Source organism: Scyliorhinus torazame, chromosome 24 (genome assembly GCF_047496885.1).
Source record: "Scyliorhinus torazame isolate Kashiwa2021f chromosome 24, sScyTor2.1, whole genome shotgun sequence".
NCBI classification, from domain to species: domain Eukaryota; kingdom Metazoa; phylum Chordata; class Chondrichthyes; order Carcharhiniformes; family Scyliorhinidae; genus Scyliorhinus; species Scyliorhinus torazame.
Window position 1 is genome coordinate 10,526,589 of NC_092730.1, and position 22,517 is coordinate 10,549,105.

The 22,517-nt window shown below is 52.0% G+C and overlaps 1 protein-coding gene across 1 annotated transcript in view; it reads right to left on the reverse strand.

The window, feature by feature from the left end:
* LOC140399876 (E3 ubiquitin-protein ligase pellino homolog 1-like) overlaps window positions 1-21,367 on the reverse strand; it is a 73,325-nt gene extending 51,958 nt beyond the window's left edge. Inside the window, 1 exon segment of the mRNA XM_072489342.1 lies at window positions 21,217-21,367. Coding sequence (XP_072345443.1) covers window positions 21,217-21,302 — 86 coding nt within the window. The 5' untranslated portion in view covers window positions 21,303-21,367.
* Window positions 21,368-22,517: the final 1,150 nt, after the last annotated feature.

Consider the following 22,517-nt stretch of genomic DNA (forward strand, 5'->3'; position numbering starts at 1 on the left):
CTGTCCCCATCAAACACACCCAGGACAGGCACAGCACGGGGTTAGATACAGAGTAAAGCTCCCGCTACACTGTCCCCATCAAACACGCCCAGGACAGGTACAGCACGGGGTTAGATACAGAGTAAAGCTCCCTCTACACTGTCCCCATCAAACACTCCCAGGACAGGTACAGCACGGGGTTAGATACAGAGTAAAGCTCCATCTACACAGTCCCCATCAAACACTCCCAGGACAGGTACAGCACGGGGTTAGATACAGAGTAAAGCTCCCTCTACACTGTCCCCATCAAACACTCCCAGGACAGGTCCAGCACGGTGTTAGATACAGAGTAAAGCTCCCTCTACACTGTCCCCATCATAGACTCCTTGGACAGGTACAGCACGGGGTTAGATACAGATTAAAGCTCCCTATACACTGTCCCCATCAAACACTCCCAGGACAGGTACAGCACGGGGTTAGATACAGAGTAAAGCTCCCTCTACACTGTCCCCATCAAACACTCCCATTACAGGTCCAGCACGGGGTTAGATACAGAGTAAATCTCCCGCTACACTGTCCCCATCAAACACTCCCAGGACAGGTACAGCAAGGGGTTAGATACAGAGTGAAGCTCCCTCGACACTGTCCCCGTCAAACACTCCCAGGACAGGTACAGCACGGGGTTAGATACAGAGTAAAGCTGCCTCTACACTGTCCCCATCAAACACTCCCAGGACAGGTACAGCACGGGGTTAGATACAGAGTAAAGCTCCCTCTACACCGTCCCCATCAAACACTCCCAGGACAGGTCCAGCACGGGGTTAGATACAGAGTAAATCTCCCTCTACATTGTCCCCATCAAACACTCCCAGGACAGGTCCAGCACGAGGTTAGGTACAGAGTAAATCTCCCTCGACGCTGTCCCCATCAAACACTCCCAGGACAGGTACAGCACGGGGTTAGATACAGAGTAAAGCTCCCTCGACGCTGTCCCCATCAAACACTCCCAGGACAGGTACAGCACGGGGTTAGATACAGAGTAAAGCTTCCTCTACACTGTTCCCATCAAACACTCACAGGACAGGTACAGCACAGGGTTAGATACAGAGTAAAGTACCATCTACACTGTCCCCATCAAACACTCCCAGGACAGGTACAGCACAGGATTAGATACAGAGTAAAGCTCCCTCTACACTGTCCCCCATCAAACACTCCCAGGACAGGTACAGCACGGGGTTAGATACAGAGTAAAGCTCCCTCTCTCCTGTCCCCATCAAACACTCCCAGGACAGGTACAGCACGGGGTTAGATACAGAGTAAAGCTCCCTCTACACTGTCCCCATCAAACACTCCCAGGACAGGTACAGCACAGGATTAGATACAGAGTAAAGCTCCCTCTACACTGTCCCCATCAAACACTCCTAGGACATGTACAGCACGGGGTTAGATACAGAGTAAAGCTCCCTCTACACTGTCCCCATCAAACACTCCCAGGACAGGTACAGCACAGGATTAGATACAGAGTAAAGCTCCCTCTACACTGTCCCCATCAAACACTCCTAGGACAGGTACAGCACGGGGTTAGATACAGAGTAAAGCTCCCTCTACACTGTCCCCATCAAACACTCCCAGGACAGATACAGCAAGGGTTTGATACAGAGTAAAGCTCCCTCTGCACTGTCCCCATCAAACACTCCCAGGACAGGTACAGCACGGGGTTAGATACAGAGTAAAGCTCCCTCGACACTGTCCCCATCAAACACTCCCAGGACAGGTACAGCACGGGGATAGATACAGAGTAAAGCTCCCTCTACACCGTCCCCATCAAACACTCCCAGGACAGGTCCAGCACGGGGTTAGATACAGAGTAAATCTCCCTCTACGCTGTCCCCATCAAACACTCCCAGGACAGGTACAGCACGGGGTTAGATACAGAGTGAAGCTACCTCTACACTGTCCCCGTCAAACACTCACAGGACAGGTACAGCACGGGGTTAGATACAGTTTAAAGCTGCCTCTACACTGTCCCCATCAAACACTCCCAGGACAGGTACAGCACGGGGTTAGATACAGAGTAAAGCTCCCTCTACACTGTACTCATCAAACACTCCCAGGACAGGTACAGCACGGGGTTAGATACAGAGTAAAGCTCCCTCTACACTGTCCCCATCAAACACTCCCAGGACAGGTACAGCACGGGGTTAGATACAGAGTAAAGCTCCCTCTACACTGTCCCCATCAAACACTCCCAGGACAGGTACAGCACGGGGTTAGATACAGAGAAAAGCTCCCTCTACACTGTCCCCATCAAACACTCCCAGGACAGGTACAGCACGGGGTTAGATACAGAGTAAAGCTCCCTCTCTCCTGTCCCCATCAAACAACACTCCCAGGACAGGTACAGCACGGGGTTAGATACAGAGTAAAGCAACCTCTACACTGTCCCAATCAAACACTCCCAGGACAGGTACAGCACAGGGTTAGATACAGAGTAAAGCTCCCTCTACACTGTCCCCATCAAACACTCCCAGGACAGGTACAGCACGGGGTTAGATACAGAGTAAAGCTCCCTCTACACTGTCCCCATCAAACACTCCCAGGACAGGTACAGCACGGGGTTAGATACAGAGTGAAGTTCCCTCTACACTGTCCCCCATCAAACACTCCCAGGACAGGTAGAGCACGGGGTTAGATACAGAGTAAAACTCCCTCTACACTGTCCCCATCAAACAATCCCAGGACAGGTACAGCACGGGGTTAGATACAGAGTAAAGCTCCCGCTACACTGTCCCCATCAAACACGCCCAGGACAGGTACAGCACGGGGTTAGATACAGAGTAAAGCTCCCTCTCTCCTGTCCCCATCAAACACTCCCAGGACAGGTACAGCACGGGGTTAGATACAGAGTAAAGCTCCCTCTACACTGTCCCCATCAAACACTCCCAGGACAGGTACAGCACAGGATTAGATACAGAGTAAAGCTCCCTCTACACTGTCCCCATCAAACACTCCTAGGACATGTACAGCACGGGGTTAGATACAGAGTAAAGCTCCCTCTACACTGTCCCCATCAAACACTCCCAGGACAGGTACAGCACAGGATTAGATACAGAGTAAAGCTCCCTCTACACTGTCCCCATCAAACACTCCTAGGACAGGTACAGCACGGGGTTAGATACAGAGTAAAGCTCCCTCTACACTGTCCCCATCAAACACTCCCAGGACAGATACAGCAAGGGTTTGATACAGAGAAAAGCTCCCTCTGCACTGTCCCCATCAAACACTCCCAGGACAGGTACAGCACGGGGTTAGATACAGAGTAAAGCTCCCTCGACACTGTCCCCATCAAACACTCCCAGGACAGGTACAGCACGGGGATAGATACAGAGTAAAGCTCCCTCTACACTGTCCCCACCAAACACTCCCAGGACAGGTACAGCACGGGGTTAGATACAGAGTAAAGCTTCCTCTACACTGTCCCCATCAAACACTCCCAGGACAGATACAGCACGGGATTGATACAGAGTAAAGCTCCCTCTACACTGTCGCCATCAAACACTCCCAGGACAGGTACAGCACGGGGTTAGATACAGAGTAAAGCTCTCTCGACACTGTCCCCATCAAACACTCCCATGACAGGTCCAGCACGGGGTCAGATACAGAGTAAATCTCCCGCTACACTGTCCCCATCAAACACTCCCAGGACAGGTACAGCACGGGGTTAGATACAGAGTGAAGCTCCCTCGACACTGTCCCCGTCAAACACTCCCAGGACAGGTACAGCACGGGGTTATATACAGAGTAAAGCTGCCTCTACACTGTCCCCATCAAACACTCCCAGGACAGGTACAGCACGGGGTTAGATACAGAGTAAAGCTCCCTCTACACCGTCCCCATCAAACACTCCCTGGACAGGTCCAGCACGGGGTTAGATACAGAGTAAATCTCCCTCTACATTGTCCCCATCAAACACTCCCAGGACAGGTCCAGCACGGGGTTAGATACAGAGTAAAGCTCCCTCGACGCTGTCCCCATCAAACACTCCCAGGACAGGTACAGCACGGGGTTAGATACAGAGTAAAGCTCCCTCGACGCTGCCCCCATCAAACACTCCCAGGACAGGTACAGCACGGAGTTAGATACAGAGTAAAGCTCCCTCTACACTGTCCCCATCAGACACTCCCAGGACAGATACAGCACGGGATTGATACAGAGTAAAGCTCCCTCTACACTGTCCCCACCAAACACTCCCAGGACAGGTACAGCACGGGGTTAGATACAGAGTAAAGCTTCCTTTACACTGTCCCCATCAAACACTCCCAGGACAGATACAGCACGGGATTGATACAGAGTAAAGCTCCCTCTACACTGTCCCCATCAAACACTCCCAGGACAGGTACAGCACGGGGTTAGATACAGAGTAAAGCTCCCTCGACACTGTCCCCATCAAACACTCCCAGGACAGGTACAGCACGGGGTTAGATACAGAGTAAAGCTCCCTCTGCACCGTCTCCATCAAACACTCCCATGACAGGTCCAGCACGGGGTTAGATACAGAGTAAATCTCCCGCTACACTGTCCCCATCAAACACTCCCAGGACAGGTACAGCAAGGGGTTAGGTACAGAGTGAAGCTCCCTCGACACTGTCCCCGTCAAACACTCCCAGGACAGGTACAGCACGGGGTTAGATACAGAGTAAAGCTGCCTCTACACTGTCCCCATCAAACACTCCCAGGACATGTACAGCACGGGGTTAGATACAGAGTAAAGCTCCCTCTACACCGTCCCCATCAAACACTCCCAGGACAGGTCCAGCACGGGGTTAGATACAGAGTAAATCTCCCTCTACATTGTCCCCATCAAACACTCCCAGGACAGGTCCAGCACGGGGTTAGATACAGAGTAAAGCTCCCTCGACGCTGTCCCCATCAAACACTCCCAGGACAGGTACAGCACGGAGTTAGATACAGAGTAAAGCTCCCTCTACACTGTCCCCATCAAACACTCCTAGGACAGGTACAGCACGGGGTTAGATACAGAGTAAAGCTTCCTCTACACTGTCCCCATCAAACACTCGCAGGACAGGTACAGCACAGGGTTAGATACAGAGTAAAGTTCCATCTACACTGTCCCCATCAAACACTCCCAGGACAGATACAGCACAGGGTTAGATACAGAGTGAAGCTCCCTCTACACTGTCCCCCATCAAACACTCCCAGGACAGGTACAGCACAGGGTTAGATACAGAGTAAAGCTCCCTCTACACTGTCCCCATCAAACACACCCAGGACAGGCACAGCACGGGGTTAGATACAGAGTAAAGCTCCCGCTACACTGTCCCCATCAAACACGCCCAGGACAGGTACAGCACGGGGTTAGATACAGAGTAAAGCTCCCTCTACACTGTCCCCATCAAACACTCCCAGGACAGGTACAGCACGGGGTTAGATACAGAGTAAAGCTCCATCTACACAGTCCCCATCAAACACTCCCAGGACAGGTACAGCACGGGGTTAGATACAGAGTAAAGCTCCCTCTACACTGTCCCCATCAAACACTCCCAGGACAGGTCCAGCACGGGGTTAGATACAGAGTAAAGCTCCCTCTACACTGTCCCCATCATAGACTCCTAGGACAGGTACAGCACGGGGTTAGATACAGATTAAAGCTCCCTATACACTGTCCCCATCAAACACTCCCAGGACAGATACAGCACGGGTTTGATACAGAGTAAAGCTCCCTCTACACTGTCCCCATCAAACACTCCCAGGACAGGTACAGCACGGGGTTAGATACAGAGTAAAGCTCCCTCTGCACCATCCCCATCAAACACTCCCATTACAGGTCCAGCACGGGGTTAGATACAGAGTAAATCTACCGCTACACTGTCCCCATCAAACACTCCCAGGACAGGTACAGCAAGGGGTTAGATACAGAGTGAAGCTCCCTCGACACTGTCCCCGTCAAACACTCCCAGGACAGGTACAGCACGGGGTTAGATACAGAGTAAAGCTGCCTCTACACTGTCCCCATCAAACACTCCCAGGACAGGTACAGCACGGGGTTAGATACAGAGTAAAGCTCCCTCTACACCGTCCCCATCAAACACTCCCAGGACAGGTCCAGCACGGGGTTAGATACAGAGTAAATCTCCCTCTACATTGTCCCCATCAAACACTCCCAGGACAGGTCCAGCACGAGGTTAGGTACAGAGTAAATCTCCCTCGACGCTGTCCCCATCAAACATCCCAGGACAGGTACAGCACGGGGTTAGATACAGAGTAAAGCTCCCTCGACGCTGTCCCCATCAAACACTCCCAGGACAGGTACAGCACGGGGTTAGATACAGAGTAAAGCTTCCTCTACACTGTTCCCATCAAACACTCACAGGACAGGTACAGCACAGGGTTAGATACAGAGTAAAGTTCCATCTACACTGTCCCCATCAAACACTCCCAGGACAGGTACAGCACAGGATTAGATACAGAGTAAAGCTCCCTCTACACTATCCCCCATCAAACACTCCCAGGACAGGTACAGCACGGGGTTAGATACAGAGTAAAGCTCCCTCTCTCCTGTCCCCATCAAACACTCCCAGGACAGGTACAGCACGGGGTTAGATACAGAGTAAAGCTCCCTCTACACTGTCCCCATCAAACACTCCCAGGACAGGTACAGCACAGGATTAGATACAGAGTAAAGCTCCCTCTACACTGTCCCCATCAAACACTCCTAGGACATGTACAGCACGGGTTTAGATACAGAGTAAAGCTCCCTCTACACTGTCCCCATCAAACACTCCCAGGACAGGTACAGCACAGGATTAGATACAGAGTAAAGCTCCCTCTACACTGTCCCCATCAAACACTCCTAGGACAGGTACAGCACGGGGTTAGATACAGAGTAAAGCTCCCTCTACACTGTCCCCATCAAACACTCCCAGGACAGATACAGCAAGGGTTTGATACAGAGTAAAGCTCCCTCTGCACTGTCCCCATCAAACACTCCCAGGACAGGTACAGCACGGGGTTAGATACAGAGTAAAGCTCCCTCGACACTGTCCCCATCAAACACTCCCAGGACAGGTACAGCACGGGGATAGATACAGAGTAAAGCTCCCTCTACACCGTCCCCATCAAACACTCCCAGGACAGGTCCAGCACGGGGTTAGATACAGAGTAAATCTCCCTCTACGCTGTCCCCATCAAACACTCCCAGGACAGGTACAGCACGGGGTTAGATACAGAGTGAAGCTACCTCTACACTGTCCCCGTCAAACACTCACAGGACAGGTACAGCACGGGGTTAGATACAGTTTAAAGCTGCCTCTACACTGTCCCCATCAAACACTCCCAGGACAGGTACAGCACGGGGTTAGATACAGAGTAAAGCTCCCTCTACACTGTACTCATCAAACACTCCCAGGACAGGTACAGCACGGGGTTAGATACAGAGTAAAGCTCCCTCTACACTGTCCCCATCAAACACTCCCAGGACAGGTACAGCACGGGGTTAGATACAGAGTAAAGCTCCCTCTACACTGTCCCCATCAAACACTCCCAGGACAGATACAGCACGGGGTTAGATACAGAGAAAAGCTCCCTCTACACTGTCCCCATCAAACACTCCCAGGACAGGTACAGCACGGGGTTAGATACAGAGTAAAGCTCCCTCTCTCCTGTCCCCATCAAACAACACTCCCAGGACAGGTACAGCACGGGGTTAGATACAGAGTAAAGCTCCCTCTACACTGTCCCAATCAAACACTCCCAGGACAGGTACAGCACAGGGTTAGATACAGAGTAAAGCTCCCTCTACACTGTCCCCATCAAACACTCCCAGGACAGGTACAGCACGGGGTTAGATACAGAGTAAAGCTCCCTCTACACTGTCCCCATCAAACACTCCCAGGACAGGTACAGCACGGGGTTAGATACAGAGTGAAGTTCCCTCTACACTGTCCCCCATCAAACACTCCCAGGACAGGTAAAGCACGGGGTTAGATACAGAGTAAAACTCCCTCTACACTGTCCCCATCAAACAATCCCAGGACAGGTACAGCACGGGGTTAGATACAGAGTAAAGCTCCCGCTACACTGTCCCCATCAAACACGCCCAGGACAGGTACAGCACGGGGTTAGATACAGAGTAAAGCTCCCTCTACACTGTCCCCATCAAACACACCCAGGACAGGCACAGCACGGGGTTAGATACAGAGTAAAGCTCCCGCTACACTGTCCCCATCAAACACGCCCAGGACAGGTACAGCACGGGGTTAGATACAGAGTAAAGCTCCCTCTACACTGTCCCCATCAAACACTCCCAGGACAGGTACAGCACGGGGTTAGATACAGAGTAAAGCTCCCTCTACACTGTCCCCATCAAACACTCCCAGGACAGGTACAGCACGGGGTTAGATACAGAGTAAAGCTCCATCTACACAGTCCCCATCAAACACTCCCAGGACAGGTACAGCACGGGGTTAGATACAGAGTAAAGCTCCCTCTACACTGTCCCCATCAAACACTCCCAGGACAGGTCCAGCACGGTGTTAGATACAGAGTAAAGCTCCCTCTACACTGTCCCCATCATAGACTCCTAGGACAGGTACAGCACGGGGTTAGATACAGATTAAAGCTCCCTATACACTGTCCCCATCAAACACTCCCAGGACAGGTACAGCACGGGGTTAGATACAGAGTAAAGCTCCCTCTACACTGTCCCCATCAAACACTCCCATTACAGGTCCAGCACGGGGTTAGATACAGAGTAAATCTCCCGCTACACTGTCCCCATCAAACACTCCCAGGACAGGTACAGCAAGGGGTTAGATACAGAGTGAAGCTCCCTCGACACTGTCCCCGTCAAACACTCCCAGGACAGGTACAGCACGGGGTTAGATACAGAGTAAAGCTGCCTCTACACTGTCCCCATCAAACACTCCCAGGACAGGTACAGCACGGGGTTAGATACAGAGTAAAGCTCCCTCTACACCGTCCCCATCAAACACTCCCAGGACAGGTCCAGCACGGGGTTAGATACAGAGTAAATCTCCCTCTACATTGTCCCCATCAAACACTCCCAGGACAGGTCCAGCACGAGGTTAGGTACAGAGTAAATCTCCCTCGACGCTGTCCCCATCAAACACTCCCAGGACAGGTACAGCACGGGGTTAGATACAGAGTAAAGCTCCCTCGACGCTGTCCCCATCAAACACTCCCAGGACAGGTACAGCACGGGGTTAGATACAGAGTAAAGCTTCCTCTACACTGTTCCCATCAAACACTCACAGGACAGGTACAGCACAGGGTTAGATACAGAGTAAAGTACCATCTACACTGTTCCCATCAAACACTCCCAGGACAGGTACAGCACAGGATTAGATACAGAGTAAAGCTCCCTCTACACTGTCCCCCATCAAACACTCCCAGGACAGGTACAGCACGGGGTTAGATACAGAGTAAAGCTCCCTCTCTCCTGTCCCCATCAAACACTCCCAGGACAGGTACAGCACGGGGTTAGATACAGAGTAAAGCTCCCTCTACACTGTCCCCATCAAACACTCCCAGGACAGGTACAGCACAGGATTAGATACAGAGTAAAGCTCCCTCTACACTGTCCCCATCAAACACTCCTAGGACATGTACAGCACGGGGTTAGATACAGAGTAAAGCTCCCTCTACACTGTCCCCATCAAACACTCCCAGGACAGGTACAGCACAGGATTAGATACAGAGTAAAGCTCCCTCTACACTGTCCCCATCAAACACTCCTAGGACAGGTACAGCACGGGGTTAGATACAGAGTAAAGCTCCCTCTACACTGTCCCCATCAAACACTCCCAGGACAGATACAGCAAGGGTTTGATACAGAGTAAAGCTCCCTCTGCACTGTCCCCATCAAACACTCCCAGGACAGGTACAGCACGGGGTTAGATACAGAGTAAAGCTCCCTCGACACTGTCCCCATCAAACACTCCCAGGACAGGTCCAGCACGGGGTTAGATACAGAGTAAATCTCCCTCTACGCTGTCCCCATCAAACACTCCCAGGACAGGTACAGCACGGGGTTAGATACAGAGTGAAGCTACCTCTACACTGTCCCCGTCAAACACTCACAGGACAGGTACAGCACGGGGTTAGATACAGTTTAAAGCTGCCTCTACACTGTCCCCATCAAACACTCCCAGGACAGGTACAGCACGGGGTTAGATACAGAGTAAAGCTCCCTCTACACTGTACTCATCAAACACTCCCAGGACAGGTACAGCACGGGGTTAGATACAGAGTAAAGCTCCCTCTACACTGTCCCCATCAAACACTCCCAGGACAGGTACAGCACGGGGTTAGATACAGAGTAAAGCTCCCTCTACACTGTCCCCATCAAACACTCCCAGGACAGGTACAGCACGGGGTTAGATACAGAGAAAAGCTCCCTCTACACTGTCCCCATCAAACACTCCCAGGACAGGTACAGCACGGGGTTAGATACAGAGTAAAGCTCCCTCTCTCCTGTCCCCATCAAACAACACTCCCAGGACAGGTACAGCACGGGGTTAGATACAGAGTAAAGCTCCCTCTACACTGTCCCAATCAAACACTCCCAGGACAGGTACAGCACAGGGTTAGATACAGAGTAAAGCTCCCTCTACACTGTCCCCATCAAACACTCCCAGGACAGGTACAGCACGGGGTTAGATACAGAGTAAAGCTCCCTCTACACTGTCCCCATCAAACACTCCCAGGACAGGTACAGCACGGGGTTAGATACAGAGTGAAGTTCCCTCTACACTGTCCCCCATCAAACACTCCCAGGACAGGTAGAGCACGGGGTTAGATACAGAGTAAAACTCCCTCTACACTGTCCCCATCAAACAATCCCAGGACAGGTACAGCACGGGGTTAGATACAGAGTGAAGCTACCTCTACACTGTCCCCGTCAAACACTCACAGGACAGGTACAGCACGGGGTTAGATACAGTTTAAAGCTGCCTCTACACTGTCCCCATCAAACACTCCCAGGACAGGTACAGCACGGGGTTAGATACAGAGTAAAGCTCCCTCTACACTGTACTCATCAAACACTCCCAGGACAGGTACAGCACGGGGTTAGATACAGAGTAAAGCTCCCTCTACACTGTCCCCATCAAACACTCCCAGGACAGGTACAGCACGGGGTTAGATACAGAGTAAAGCTCCCTCTACACTGTCCCCATCAAACACTCCCAGGACAGGTACAGCACGGGGTTAGATACAGAGAAAAGCTCCCTCTACACTGTCCCCATCAAACACTCCCAGGACAGGTACAGCACGGGGTTAGATACAGAGTAAAGCTCCCTCTCTCCTGTCCCCATCAAACAACACTCCCAGGACAGGTACAGCACGGGGTTAGATACAGAGTAAAGCTCCCTCTACACTGTCCCAATCAAACACTCCCAGGACAGGTACAGCACAGGGTTAGATACAGAGTAAAGCTCCCTCTACACTGTCCCCATCAAACACTCCCAGGACAGGTACAGCACGGGGTTAGATACAGAGTAAAGCTCCCTCTACACTGTCCCCATCAAACACTCCCAGGACAGGTACAGCACGGGGTTAGATACAGAGTGAAGTTCCCTCTACACTGTCCCCCATCAAACACTCCCAGGACAGGTAAAGCACGGGGTTAGATACAGAGTAAAACTCCCTCTACACTGTCCCCATCAAACAATCCCAGGACAGGTACAGCACGGGGTTAGATACAGAGTAAAGCTCCCGCTACACTGTCCCCATCAAACACGCCCAGGACAGGTACAGCACGGGGTTAGATACAGAGTAAAGCTCCCTCTACACTGTCCCCATCAAACACACCCAGGACAGGCACAGCACGGGGTTAGATACAGAGTAAAGCTCCCGCTACACTGTCCCCATCAAACACGCCCAGGACAGGTACAGCACGGGGTTAGATACAGAGTAAAGCTCCCTCTACACTGTCCCCATCAAACACTCCCAGGACAGGTACAGCACGGGGTTAGATACAGAGTAAAGCTCCCTCTACACTGTCCCCATCAAACACTCCCAGGACAGGTACAGCACGGGGTTAGATACAGAGTAAAGCTCCATCTACACAGTCCCCATCAAACACTCCCAGGACAGGTACAGCACGGGGTTAGATACAGAGTAAAGCTCCCTCTACACTGTCCCCATCAAACACTCCCAGGACAGGTCCAGCACGGTGTTAGATACAGAGTAAAGCTCCCTCTACACTGTCCCCATCATAGACTCCTAGGACAGGTACAGCACGGGGTTAGATACAGATTAAAGCTCCCTATACACTGTCCCCATCAAACACTCCCAGGACAGGTACAGCACGGGGTTAGATACAGAGTAAAGCTCCCTCTACACTGTCCCCATCAAACACTCCCATTACAGGTCCAGCACGGGGTTAGATACAGAGTAAATCTCCCGCTACACTGTCCCCATCAAACACTCCCAGGACAGGTACAGCAAGGGGTTAGATACAGAGTGAAGCTCCCTCGACACTGTCCCCGTCAAACACTCCCAGGACAGGTACAGCACGGGGTTAGATACAGAGTAAAGCTGCCTCTACACTGTCCCCATCAAACACTCCCAGGACAGGTACAGCACGGGGTTAGATACAGAGTAAAGCTCCCTCTACACCGTCCCCATCAAACACTCCCAGGACAGGTCCAGCACGGGGTTAGATACAGAGTAAATCTCCCTCTACATTGTCCCCATCAAACACTCCCAGGACAGGTCCAGCACGAGGTTAGGTACAGAGTAAATCTCCCTCGACGCTGTCCCCATCAAACACTCCCAGGACAGGTACAGCACGGGGTTAGATACAGAGTAAAGCTCCCTCGACGCTGTCCCCATCAAACACTCCCAGGACAGGTACAGCACGGGGTTAGATACAGAGTAAAGCTTCCTCTACACTGTTCCCATCAAACACTCACAGGACAGGTACAGCACAGGGTTAGATACAGAGTAAAGTACCATCTACACTGTCCCCATCAAACACTCCCAGGACAGGTACAGCACAGGATTAGATACAGAGTAAAGCTCCCTCTACACTGTCCCCCATCAAACACTCCCAGGACAGGTACAGCACGGGGTTAGATACAGAGTAAAGCTCCCTCTCTCCTGTCCCCATCAAACACTCCCAGGACAGGTACAGCACGGGGTTAGATACAGAGTAAAGCTCCCTCTACACTGTCCCCATCAAACACTCCCAGGACAGGTACAGCACAGGATTAGATACAGAGTAAAGCTCCCTCTACACTGTCCCCATCAAACACTCCTAGGACATGTACAGCACGGGGTTAGATACAGAGTAAAGCTCCCTCTACACTGTCCCCATCAAACACTCCCAGGACAGGTACAGCACAGGATTAGATACAGAGTAAAGCTCCCTCTACACTGTCCCCATCAAACACTCCTAGGACAGGTACAGCACGGGGTTAGATACAGAGTAAAGCTCCCTCTACACTGTCCCCATCAAACACTCCCAGGACAGATACAGCAAGGGTTTGATACAGAGTAAAGCTCCCTCTGCACTGTCCCCATCAAACACTCCCAGGACAGGTACAGCACGGGGTTAGATACAGAGTAAAGCTCCCTCGACACTGTCCCCATCAAACACTCCCAGGACAGGTCCAGCACGGGGTTAGATACAGAGTAAATCTCCCTCTACGCTGTCCCCATCAAACACTCCCAGGACAGGTACAGCACGGGGTTAGATACAGAGTGAAGCTACCTCTACACTGTCCCCGTCAAACACTCACAGGACAGGTACAGCACGGGGTTAGATACAGTTTAAAGCTGCCTCTACACTGTCCCCATCAAACACTCCCAGGACAGGTACAGCACGGGGTTAGATACAGAGTAAAGCTCCCTCTACACTGTACTCATCAAACACTCCCAGGACAGGTACAGCACGGGGTTAGATACAGAGTAAAGCTCCCTCTACACTGTCCCCATCAAACACTCCCAGGACAGGTACAGCACGGGGTTAGATACAGAGTAAAGCTCCCTCTACACTGTCCCCATCAAACACTCCCAGGACAGGTACAGCACGGGGTTAGATACAGAGAAAAGCTCCCTCTACACTGTCCCCATCAAACACTCCCAGGACAGGTACAGCACGGGGTTAGATACAGAGTAAAGCTCCCTCTCTCCTGTCCCCATCAAACAACACTCCCAGGACAGGTACAGCACGGGGTTAGATACAGAGTAAAGCTCCCTCTACACTGTCCCAATCAAACACTCCCAGGACAGGTACAGCACAGGGTTAGATACAGAGTAAAGCTCCCTCTACACTGTCCCCATCAAACACTCCCAGGACAGGTACAGCACGGGGTTAGATACAGAGTAAAGCTCCCTCTACACTGTCCCCATCAAACACTCCCAGGACAGGTACAGCACGGGGTTAGATACAGAGTGAAGTTCCCTCTACACTGTCCCCCATCAAACACTCCCAGGACAGGTAGAGCACGGGGTTAGATACAGAGTAAAACTCCCTCTACACTGTCCCCATCAAACAATCCCAGGACAGGTACAGCACGGGGTTAGATACAGAGTAAAGCTCCCGCTACACTGTCCCCATCAAACACGCCCAGGACAGGTACAGCACGGGGTTAGATACAGAGTAAAGCTCCCTCTCTCCTGTCCCCATCAAACACTCCCAGGACAGGTACAGCACGGGGTTAGATACAGAGTAAAGCTCCCTCTACACTGTCCCCATCAAACACTCCCAGGACAGGTACAGCACAGGATTAGATACAGAGTAAAGCTCCCTCTACACTGTCCCCATCAAACACTCCTAGGACATGTACAGCACGGGGTTAGATACAGAGTAAAGCTCCCTCTACACTGTCCCCATCAAACACTCCCAGGACAGGTACAGCACAGGATTAGATACAGAGTAAAGCTCCCTCTACACTGTCCCCATCAAACACTCCTAGGACAGGTACAGCACGGGGTTAGATACAGAGTAAAGCTCCCTCTACACTGTCCCCATCAAACACTCCCAGGACAGATACAGCAAGGGTTTGATACAGAGTAAAGCTCCCTCTGCACTGTCCCCATCAAACACTCCCAGGACAGGTACAGCACGGGGTTAGATACAGAGTAAAGCTCCCTCGACACTGTCCCCATCAAACACTCCCAGGACAGGTACAGCACGGGGATAGATACAGAGTAAAGCTCCCTCTACACCGTCCCCATCAAACACTCCCAGGACAGGTCCAGCACGGGGTTAGATACAGAGTAAATCTCCCTCTACGCTGTCCCCATCAAACACTCCCAGGACAGGTACAGCACGGGGTTAGATACAGAGTGAAGCTACCTCTACACTGTCCCCGTCAAACACTCACAGGACAGGTACAGCACGGGGTTAGATACAGTTTAAAGCTGCCTCTACACTGTCCCCATCAAACACTCCCATGACAGGTACAGCACGGGGTTAGATACAGAGTAAAGCTCCCTCTACACTGTACTCATCAAACACTCCCAGGACAGGTACAGCACGGGGTTAGATACAGAGTAAAGCTCCCTCTACACTGTCCCCATCAAACACTCCCAGGACAGGTACAGCACGGGGTTAGATACAGAGTAAAGCTCCCTCTACACTGTCCCCATCAAACACTCCCAGGACAGGTACAGCACGGGGTTAGATACAGAGAAAAGCTCCCTCTACACTGTCCCCATCAAACACTCCCAGGACAGGTACAGCACGGGGTTAGATACAGAGTAAAGCTCCCTCTCTCCTGTCCCCATCAAACAACACTCCCAGGACAGGTACAGCACGGGGTTAGATACAGAGTAAAGCTCCCTCTACACTGTCCCAATCAAACACTCCCAGGACAGGTACAGCACAGGGTTAGATACAGAGTAAAGCTCCCTCTACACTGTCCCCATCAAACACTCCCAGGACAGGTACAGCACGGGGTTAGATACAGAGTAAAGCTCCCTCTACACTGTCCCCATCAAACACTCCCAGGACAGGTACAGCACGGGGTTAGATACAGAGTGAAGTTCCCTCTACACTGTCCCCCATCAAACACTCCCAGGACAGGTAAAGCACGGGGTTAGATACAGAGTAAAACTCCCTCTACACTGTCCCCATCAAACAATCCCAGGACAGGTACAGCACGGGGTTAGATACAGAGTAAAGCTCCCGCTACACTGTCCCCATCAAACACGCCCAGGACAGGTACAGCACGGGGTTAGATACAGAGTAAAGCTCCCTCTACACTGTCCCCATCAAACACACCCAGGACAGGCACAGCACGGGGTTAGATACAGAGTAAAGCTCCCGCTACACTGTCCCCATCAAACACGCCCAGGACAGGTACAGCACGGGGTTAGATACAGAGTAAAGCTCCCTCTACACTGTCCCCATCAAACACTCCCAGGACAGGTACAGCACGGGGTTAGATACAGAGTAAAGCTCCCTCTACACTGTCCCCATCAAACACTCCCAGGACAGGTACAGCACGGGGTTAGATACAGAGTAAAGCTCCATCTACACAGTCCCCATCAAACACTCCCAGGACAGGTACAGCACGGGGTTAGATACAGAGTAAAGCTCCCTCTACACTGTCCCCATCAAACACTCCCAGGACAGGTCCAGCACGGTGTTAGATACAGAGTAAAGCTCCCTCTACACTGTCCCCATCATAGACTCCTAGGACAGGTACAGCACGGGGTTAGATACAGATTAAAGCTCCCTATACACTGTCCCCATCAAACACTCCCAGGACAGATACAGCACGGGTTTGATACAGAGTAAAGCTCCCTCTACACTGTCCCCATCAAACACTCCCAGGACAGGTACAGCACGGGGTTAGATACAGAGTAAAGCTCCCTCGACACTGTCCCCATCAAACACTCCCAGGACAGGTACAGCACGTGGTTAGATACAGAGTAAAGCTCCCTCTGCACCATCCCCATCAAACACTCCCATTACAGGTCCAGCACGGGGTTAGATACAGAGTAAATCTCCCGCTACACTGTCCCCATCAAACACTCCCAGGACAGGTACAGCAAGGGGTTAGATACAGAGTGAAGCTCCCTCGACACTGTCCCCGTCAAACACTCCCAGGACAGGTACAGCACGGGGTTAGATACAGAGTAAACCTGCCTCTACACTGTCCCCATCAAACACTCCCAGGACAGGTACAGCACGGGGTTAGATACAGAGTAAAGCTCCCTCTACACCGTCCCCATCAAACACTCCCAGGACAGGTCCAGCACGGGGTTAGATACAGAGTAAATCTCCCTCTACATTGTCCCCATCAAACACTCCCAGGACAGGTCCAGCACGAGGTTAGGTACAGAGTAAATCTCCCTCGACGCTGTCCCCATCAAACACTCCCAGGACAGGTACAGCACGGGGTTAGATACAGAGTAAAGCTCCCTCGACGCTGTCCCCATCAAACACTCCCAGGACAGGTACAGCACGGGGTTAGATACAGAGTAAAGCTTCCTCTACACTGTTCCCATCAAACACTCACAGGACAGGTACAGCACAGGGTTAGATACAGAGTAAAGTACCATCTACACTGTCCCCATCAAACACTCCCAGGACAGGTACAGCACAGGATTAGATACAGAGTAAAGCTCCCTCTACACTGTCCCCCATCAAACACTCCCAGGACAGGTACAGCACGGGGTTAGATACAGAGTAAAGCTCCCTCTCTCCTGTCCCCATCAAACACTCCCAGGACAGGTACAGCACGGGGTTAGATACAGAGTAAAGCTCCCTCTACACTGTCCCCATCAAACACTCCCAGGACAGGTACAGCACAGGATTAGATACAGAGTAAAGCTCCCTCTACACTGTCCCCATCAAACACTCCTAGGACATGTACAGCACGGGGTTAGATACAGAGTAAAGCTCCCTCTACACTGTCCCCATCAAACACTCCCAGGACAGGTACAGCACAGGATTAGATACAGAGTAAAGCTCCCTCTACACTGTCCCCATCAAACACTCCTAGGACAGGTACAGCACGGGGTTAGATACAGAGTAAAGCTCCCTCTACACTGTCCCCATCAAACACTCCCAGGACAGATACAGCAAGGGTTTGATACAGAGTAAAGCTCCCTCTGCACTGTCCCCATCAAACACTCCCAGGACAGGTACAGCACGGGGTTAGATACAGAGTAAAGCTCCCTCGACACTGTCCCCATCAAACACTCCCAGGACAGGTACAGCACGGGGATAGATACAGAGTAAAGCTCCCTCTACACCGTCCCCATCAAACACTCCCAGGACAGGTCCAGCACGGGGTTAGATACAGAGTAAATCTCCCTCTACGCTGTCCCCATCAAACACTCCCAGGACAGGTACAGCACGGGGTTAGATACAGAGTGAAGCTACCTCTACACTGTCCCCGTCAAACACTCACAGGACAGGTACAGCACGGGGTTAGATACAGTTTAAAGCTGCCTCTACACTGTCCCCATCAAACACTCCCAGGACAGGTACAGCACGGGGTTAGATACAGAGTAAAGCTCCCTCTACACTGTACTCATCAAACACTCCCAGGACAGGTACAGCACGGGGTTAGATACAGAGTAAAGCTCCCTCTACACTGTCCCCATCAAACACTCCCAGGACAGGTACAGCACGGGGTTAGATACAGAGTAAAGCTCCCTCTACACTGTCCCCATCAAACACTCCCAGGACAGGTACAGCACGGGGTTAGATACAGAGAAAAGCTCCCTCTACACTGTCCCCATCAAACACTCCCAGGACAGGTACAGCACGGGGTTAGATACAGAGTAAAGCTCCCTCTCTCCTGTCCCCATCAAACAACACTCCCAGGACAGGTACAGCACGGGGTTAGATACAGAGTAAAGCTCCCTCTACACTGTCCCAATCAAACACTCCCAGGACAGGTACAGCACAGGGTTAGATACAGAGTAAAGCTCCCTCTACACTGTCCCCATCAAACACTCCCAGGACAGGTACAGCACGGGGTTAGATACAGAGTAAAGCTCCCTCTACACTGTCCCCATCAAACACTCCCAGGACAGGTACAGCACGGGGTTAGATACAGAGTGAGGTTCCCTCTACACTGTCCCCCATCAAACACTCCCAGGACAGGTAGAGCACGGGGTTAGATACAGAGTAAAACTCCCTCTACACTGTCCCCATCAAACAATCCCAGGACAGGTACAGCACGGGGTTAGATACAGAGTAAAGCTCCCGCTACACTGTCCCCATCAAACACGCCCAGGACAGGTACAGCACGGGGTTAGATACAGAGTAAAGCTCCCTCTACACTGTCCCCACCAAACACTCCCAGGACAGGTACAGCACGGGGTTAGATACAGAGTAAAGCTGACTCTACACTGTCCCCATCAAACACTCCCAGGACAGGTACAGCACGGGGTTAGATACAGAGTAAAGCTCCCTCTACACCGTCCCCATCAAACACTCCCAGGACAGGTCCAGCACGGGGTTAGATACAGAGTAAATCTCCCTCTACATTGTCCCCATCAAACACTCCCAGGACAGGTCCAGCACGGGGTTAGATACAGAGTAAAGCTCCCTCGACGCTGTCCCCATCAAACACTCCCAGGACAGGTACAGCACGGGGTTAGATACAGAGTAAAGCTTCCTCTACACTGTCCCCATCAAACACTCGCAGGACAGGTACAGCACAGGGTTAGATACAGAGTAAAACTCCCTCTACACTGTCCCCATCAAACAATCCCAGGACAGGTACAGCACGGGGTTAGATACAGAGTAAAGCTCCCGCTACACTGTCCCCATCAAACACGCCCAGGACAGGTACAGCACGGGGTTCGATACAGAGTAAAGCTCCCTCTACACTGTCCCCACCAAACACTCCCAGGACAGGTACAGCACGGGGTTAGATACAGAGTAAAGCTTCCTCTACACTGTCCCCATCAAACACTCCCAGGACAGATACAGCACGGGATTGATACAGAGTAAAGCTCCCTCTACACTGTCCCCATCAAACACTCCCAGGACAGGTACAGCACGGGGTTAGATACAGAGTAAAGCTCCCTCGACACTGTCCCCATCAAACACTCCCAGGACAGGTACAGCACGGGGTTAGATACAGAGTAAAGCTCCCTCTGCACCGTCCCCATCAAACACTCCCATGACAGGACCAGCACGGGGTTAGATACAGAGTAAATCTCCCGCTACACTGTCCCCATCAAACACTCCCAGGACAGGTCCAGCAAGGGCTTAGATACAGAGTAAAACTCCCTCTACACTGTCCCCATCAAACAATCCCAGGACAGGTACAGCACGGGGTTAGATACAGAGTAAAACTCCCTCTACACTGTCCCCATCAAACAATCCCAGGACAGGTACAGCACGGGGTTAGATACAGAGTAAAACTCCCTCTACACTGTCCCCATCAAACAATCCCAGGACAGGTACAGCACGGGGTTAGATACAGAGTAACGCTCCCTCTACACTGTCCCCATCAAACACTCCCAGGACAGGTACAGCACGGGGTTAGATACAGAATAAAGCTCCCTCTACACTGTCCCGTCTGATGGGAGTGGACCGTGCAGTAAGAGTGATGCACAGGATGAGGAGCCGGAGAGATGGGGGGTGAGGAGCCGGAGAGATGGGGGGTGAGGAGCCGGAGAGATGGGGGGGAGGAGCCGGAGAGATGGGGGGGGGGAGCCGGAGAGATGGGGAGAGGAGCCGGAGAGATGGGGAGAGGAGCCGGAGAGATGGGGGAAGAGGAGCCGGAGAGATGGGGGGGAGAGGAGCCGGAGAGATGGGGGGAGAGGAGCTGGAGAGATGGGGGAGGAGGAGCCGGAGAGATGGGGGGAGAGGAGCCGGAGAGATGGGGGGAGAGGAACCGGAGAGATGGGGGGAGAGGAGGGGGAGAGATGGGGGAGAGGAGCCGGAGAGATGGGGGGAGAGGAACCGGAGAGATGGGGGGAGAGGAACCGGAGAGATGGGGGGGAGAGGAGCCGGAGAGATGGGGGGGGAGAGGAGCCGGAGAGATGGGGGGGAGAGGAGCCGGAGAGATGGGGGGAGAGGAGACGGAGAGATGGGGGGAGAGGAGCCGGAGAGATGGGGGAGAGGAGCAGGAGAGATGGGGGGGAGACGAGCCGGAGAGATGGGGGGAAGAGGAGCCGGAGAGATGGGGGGGAGAGGAGCCGGAGAGATGGGCGGAAGAGGAGCCGGAGAGTTGGGGGAGAGGAGAGGGAGAGATGGGGAGGAGGCCGCACCTTGAGTATTGTGTGCTGTTTTGGTCGTCTCGTTTGAGGAAGGGTGTTGAGGTTGTCCAGCGAAGGTTCACCAGACACACTGACATACACACACTCTCACACTCACACTCAGTCACACACACTCACTCACACTCATTGACACACACACTGACACATACATCCACACACACACTGACACACACACTCTCTGATGTGTAATGAGGCAGACTCGATTAGGGAACTTAAGGTGAAGGAACACTTCGGAAGCAGTGACCACAATATGATAGAATTTACCCTGCAGTTTGAGAGGGAGAAGCTGCAATCAGATGTAACGGTATTGCAATTAAATAAGGGTAACTACAAAGACATGAGGGAGGAGCTGGCCAGAGTTGATTGGAGAAGGAGCCGAGCAGGGAAGACAGTGGAACAGCAACGGCAGGGGTTTTGGGGGGTTATTCGGGAGGCACAACAGAAATTCATCCCAAGGAGGAGGAAACATGCCGAGGGGAGGACAAGGCATCCATGGCTGACGAGGGAAGTCAAGGACACCATAAAAGCAAAGGAAAAAGCAGACAAAGTGGCGAGGATTAGTGGGAAGCTAGAGGATTGGAAGCCTTTAAAAGCGAGCAGAGGACAACTAAAAAGGCAATAAGCGGGGGAGAAGATGAAGTATGAGTGCAAGCTAGCTAGTAATATAAAGGAAGATAGGAAGAGATTTTGTCAATATATAAAAGGTAAGAGAGAGGCAAAAATAGGCATGGGACCACTGGAAAACGTGCTGGAGAAGTAATAATAGGAAACAAAGAAATGGCAGACGAACTGAATAGTTACTTGGCATCAGTCTTCACGGAGGAAGACACCAGTGGGATGCCAGAGCTCCAGGAGAACCAGGGGGCAGAGGTGAGTGCAGTGACCATTACTAAGGAGAAGGTTCTGGGGAAACTGAAAGGTCTGAAGGTGGATAAGTCACCTGGGCCGGATGGACTATACCCCAGGGTTCTAAAGGAGATAGTTGAGGAGATCGTGGAGGTATTGGTGATGATCTTTCAGGAATCACTGGAGGCAGGAAGGGTCCCAGAGGACTGGAAGGTGGCTAATGTAACAACGCTGTTTAAGAAGGGAGGGAGGTTGAGGACGGGAAATTATAGGCCGGTTAGCCTGACTTCGGTCATTGGTAAGATTGGTCTGTTATTAAAGATGAGATGGCGGAGTACTTGGAAGTGCATGGTAAAATAGGACTGAGTCAGCACGGCTTCGTCAAAGGGAGATCGTGTCTGACAAATCTGTTCGAGTTCTTTGGGAGGTAACGAGGAAGTTAGACA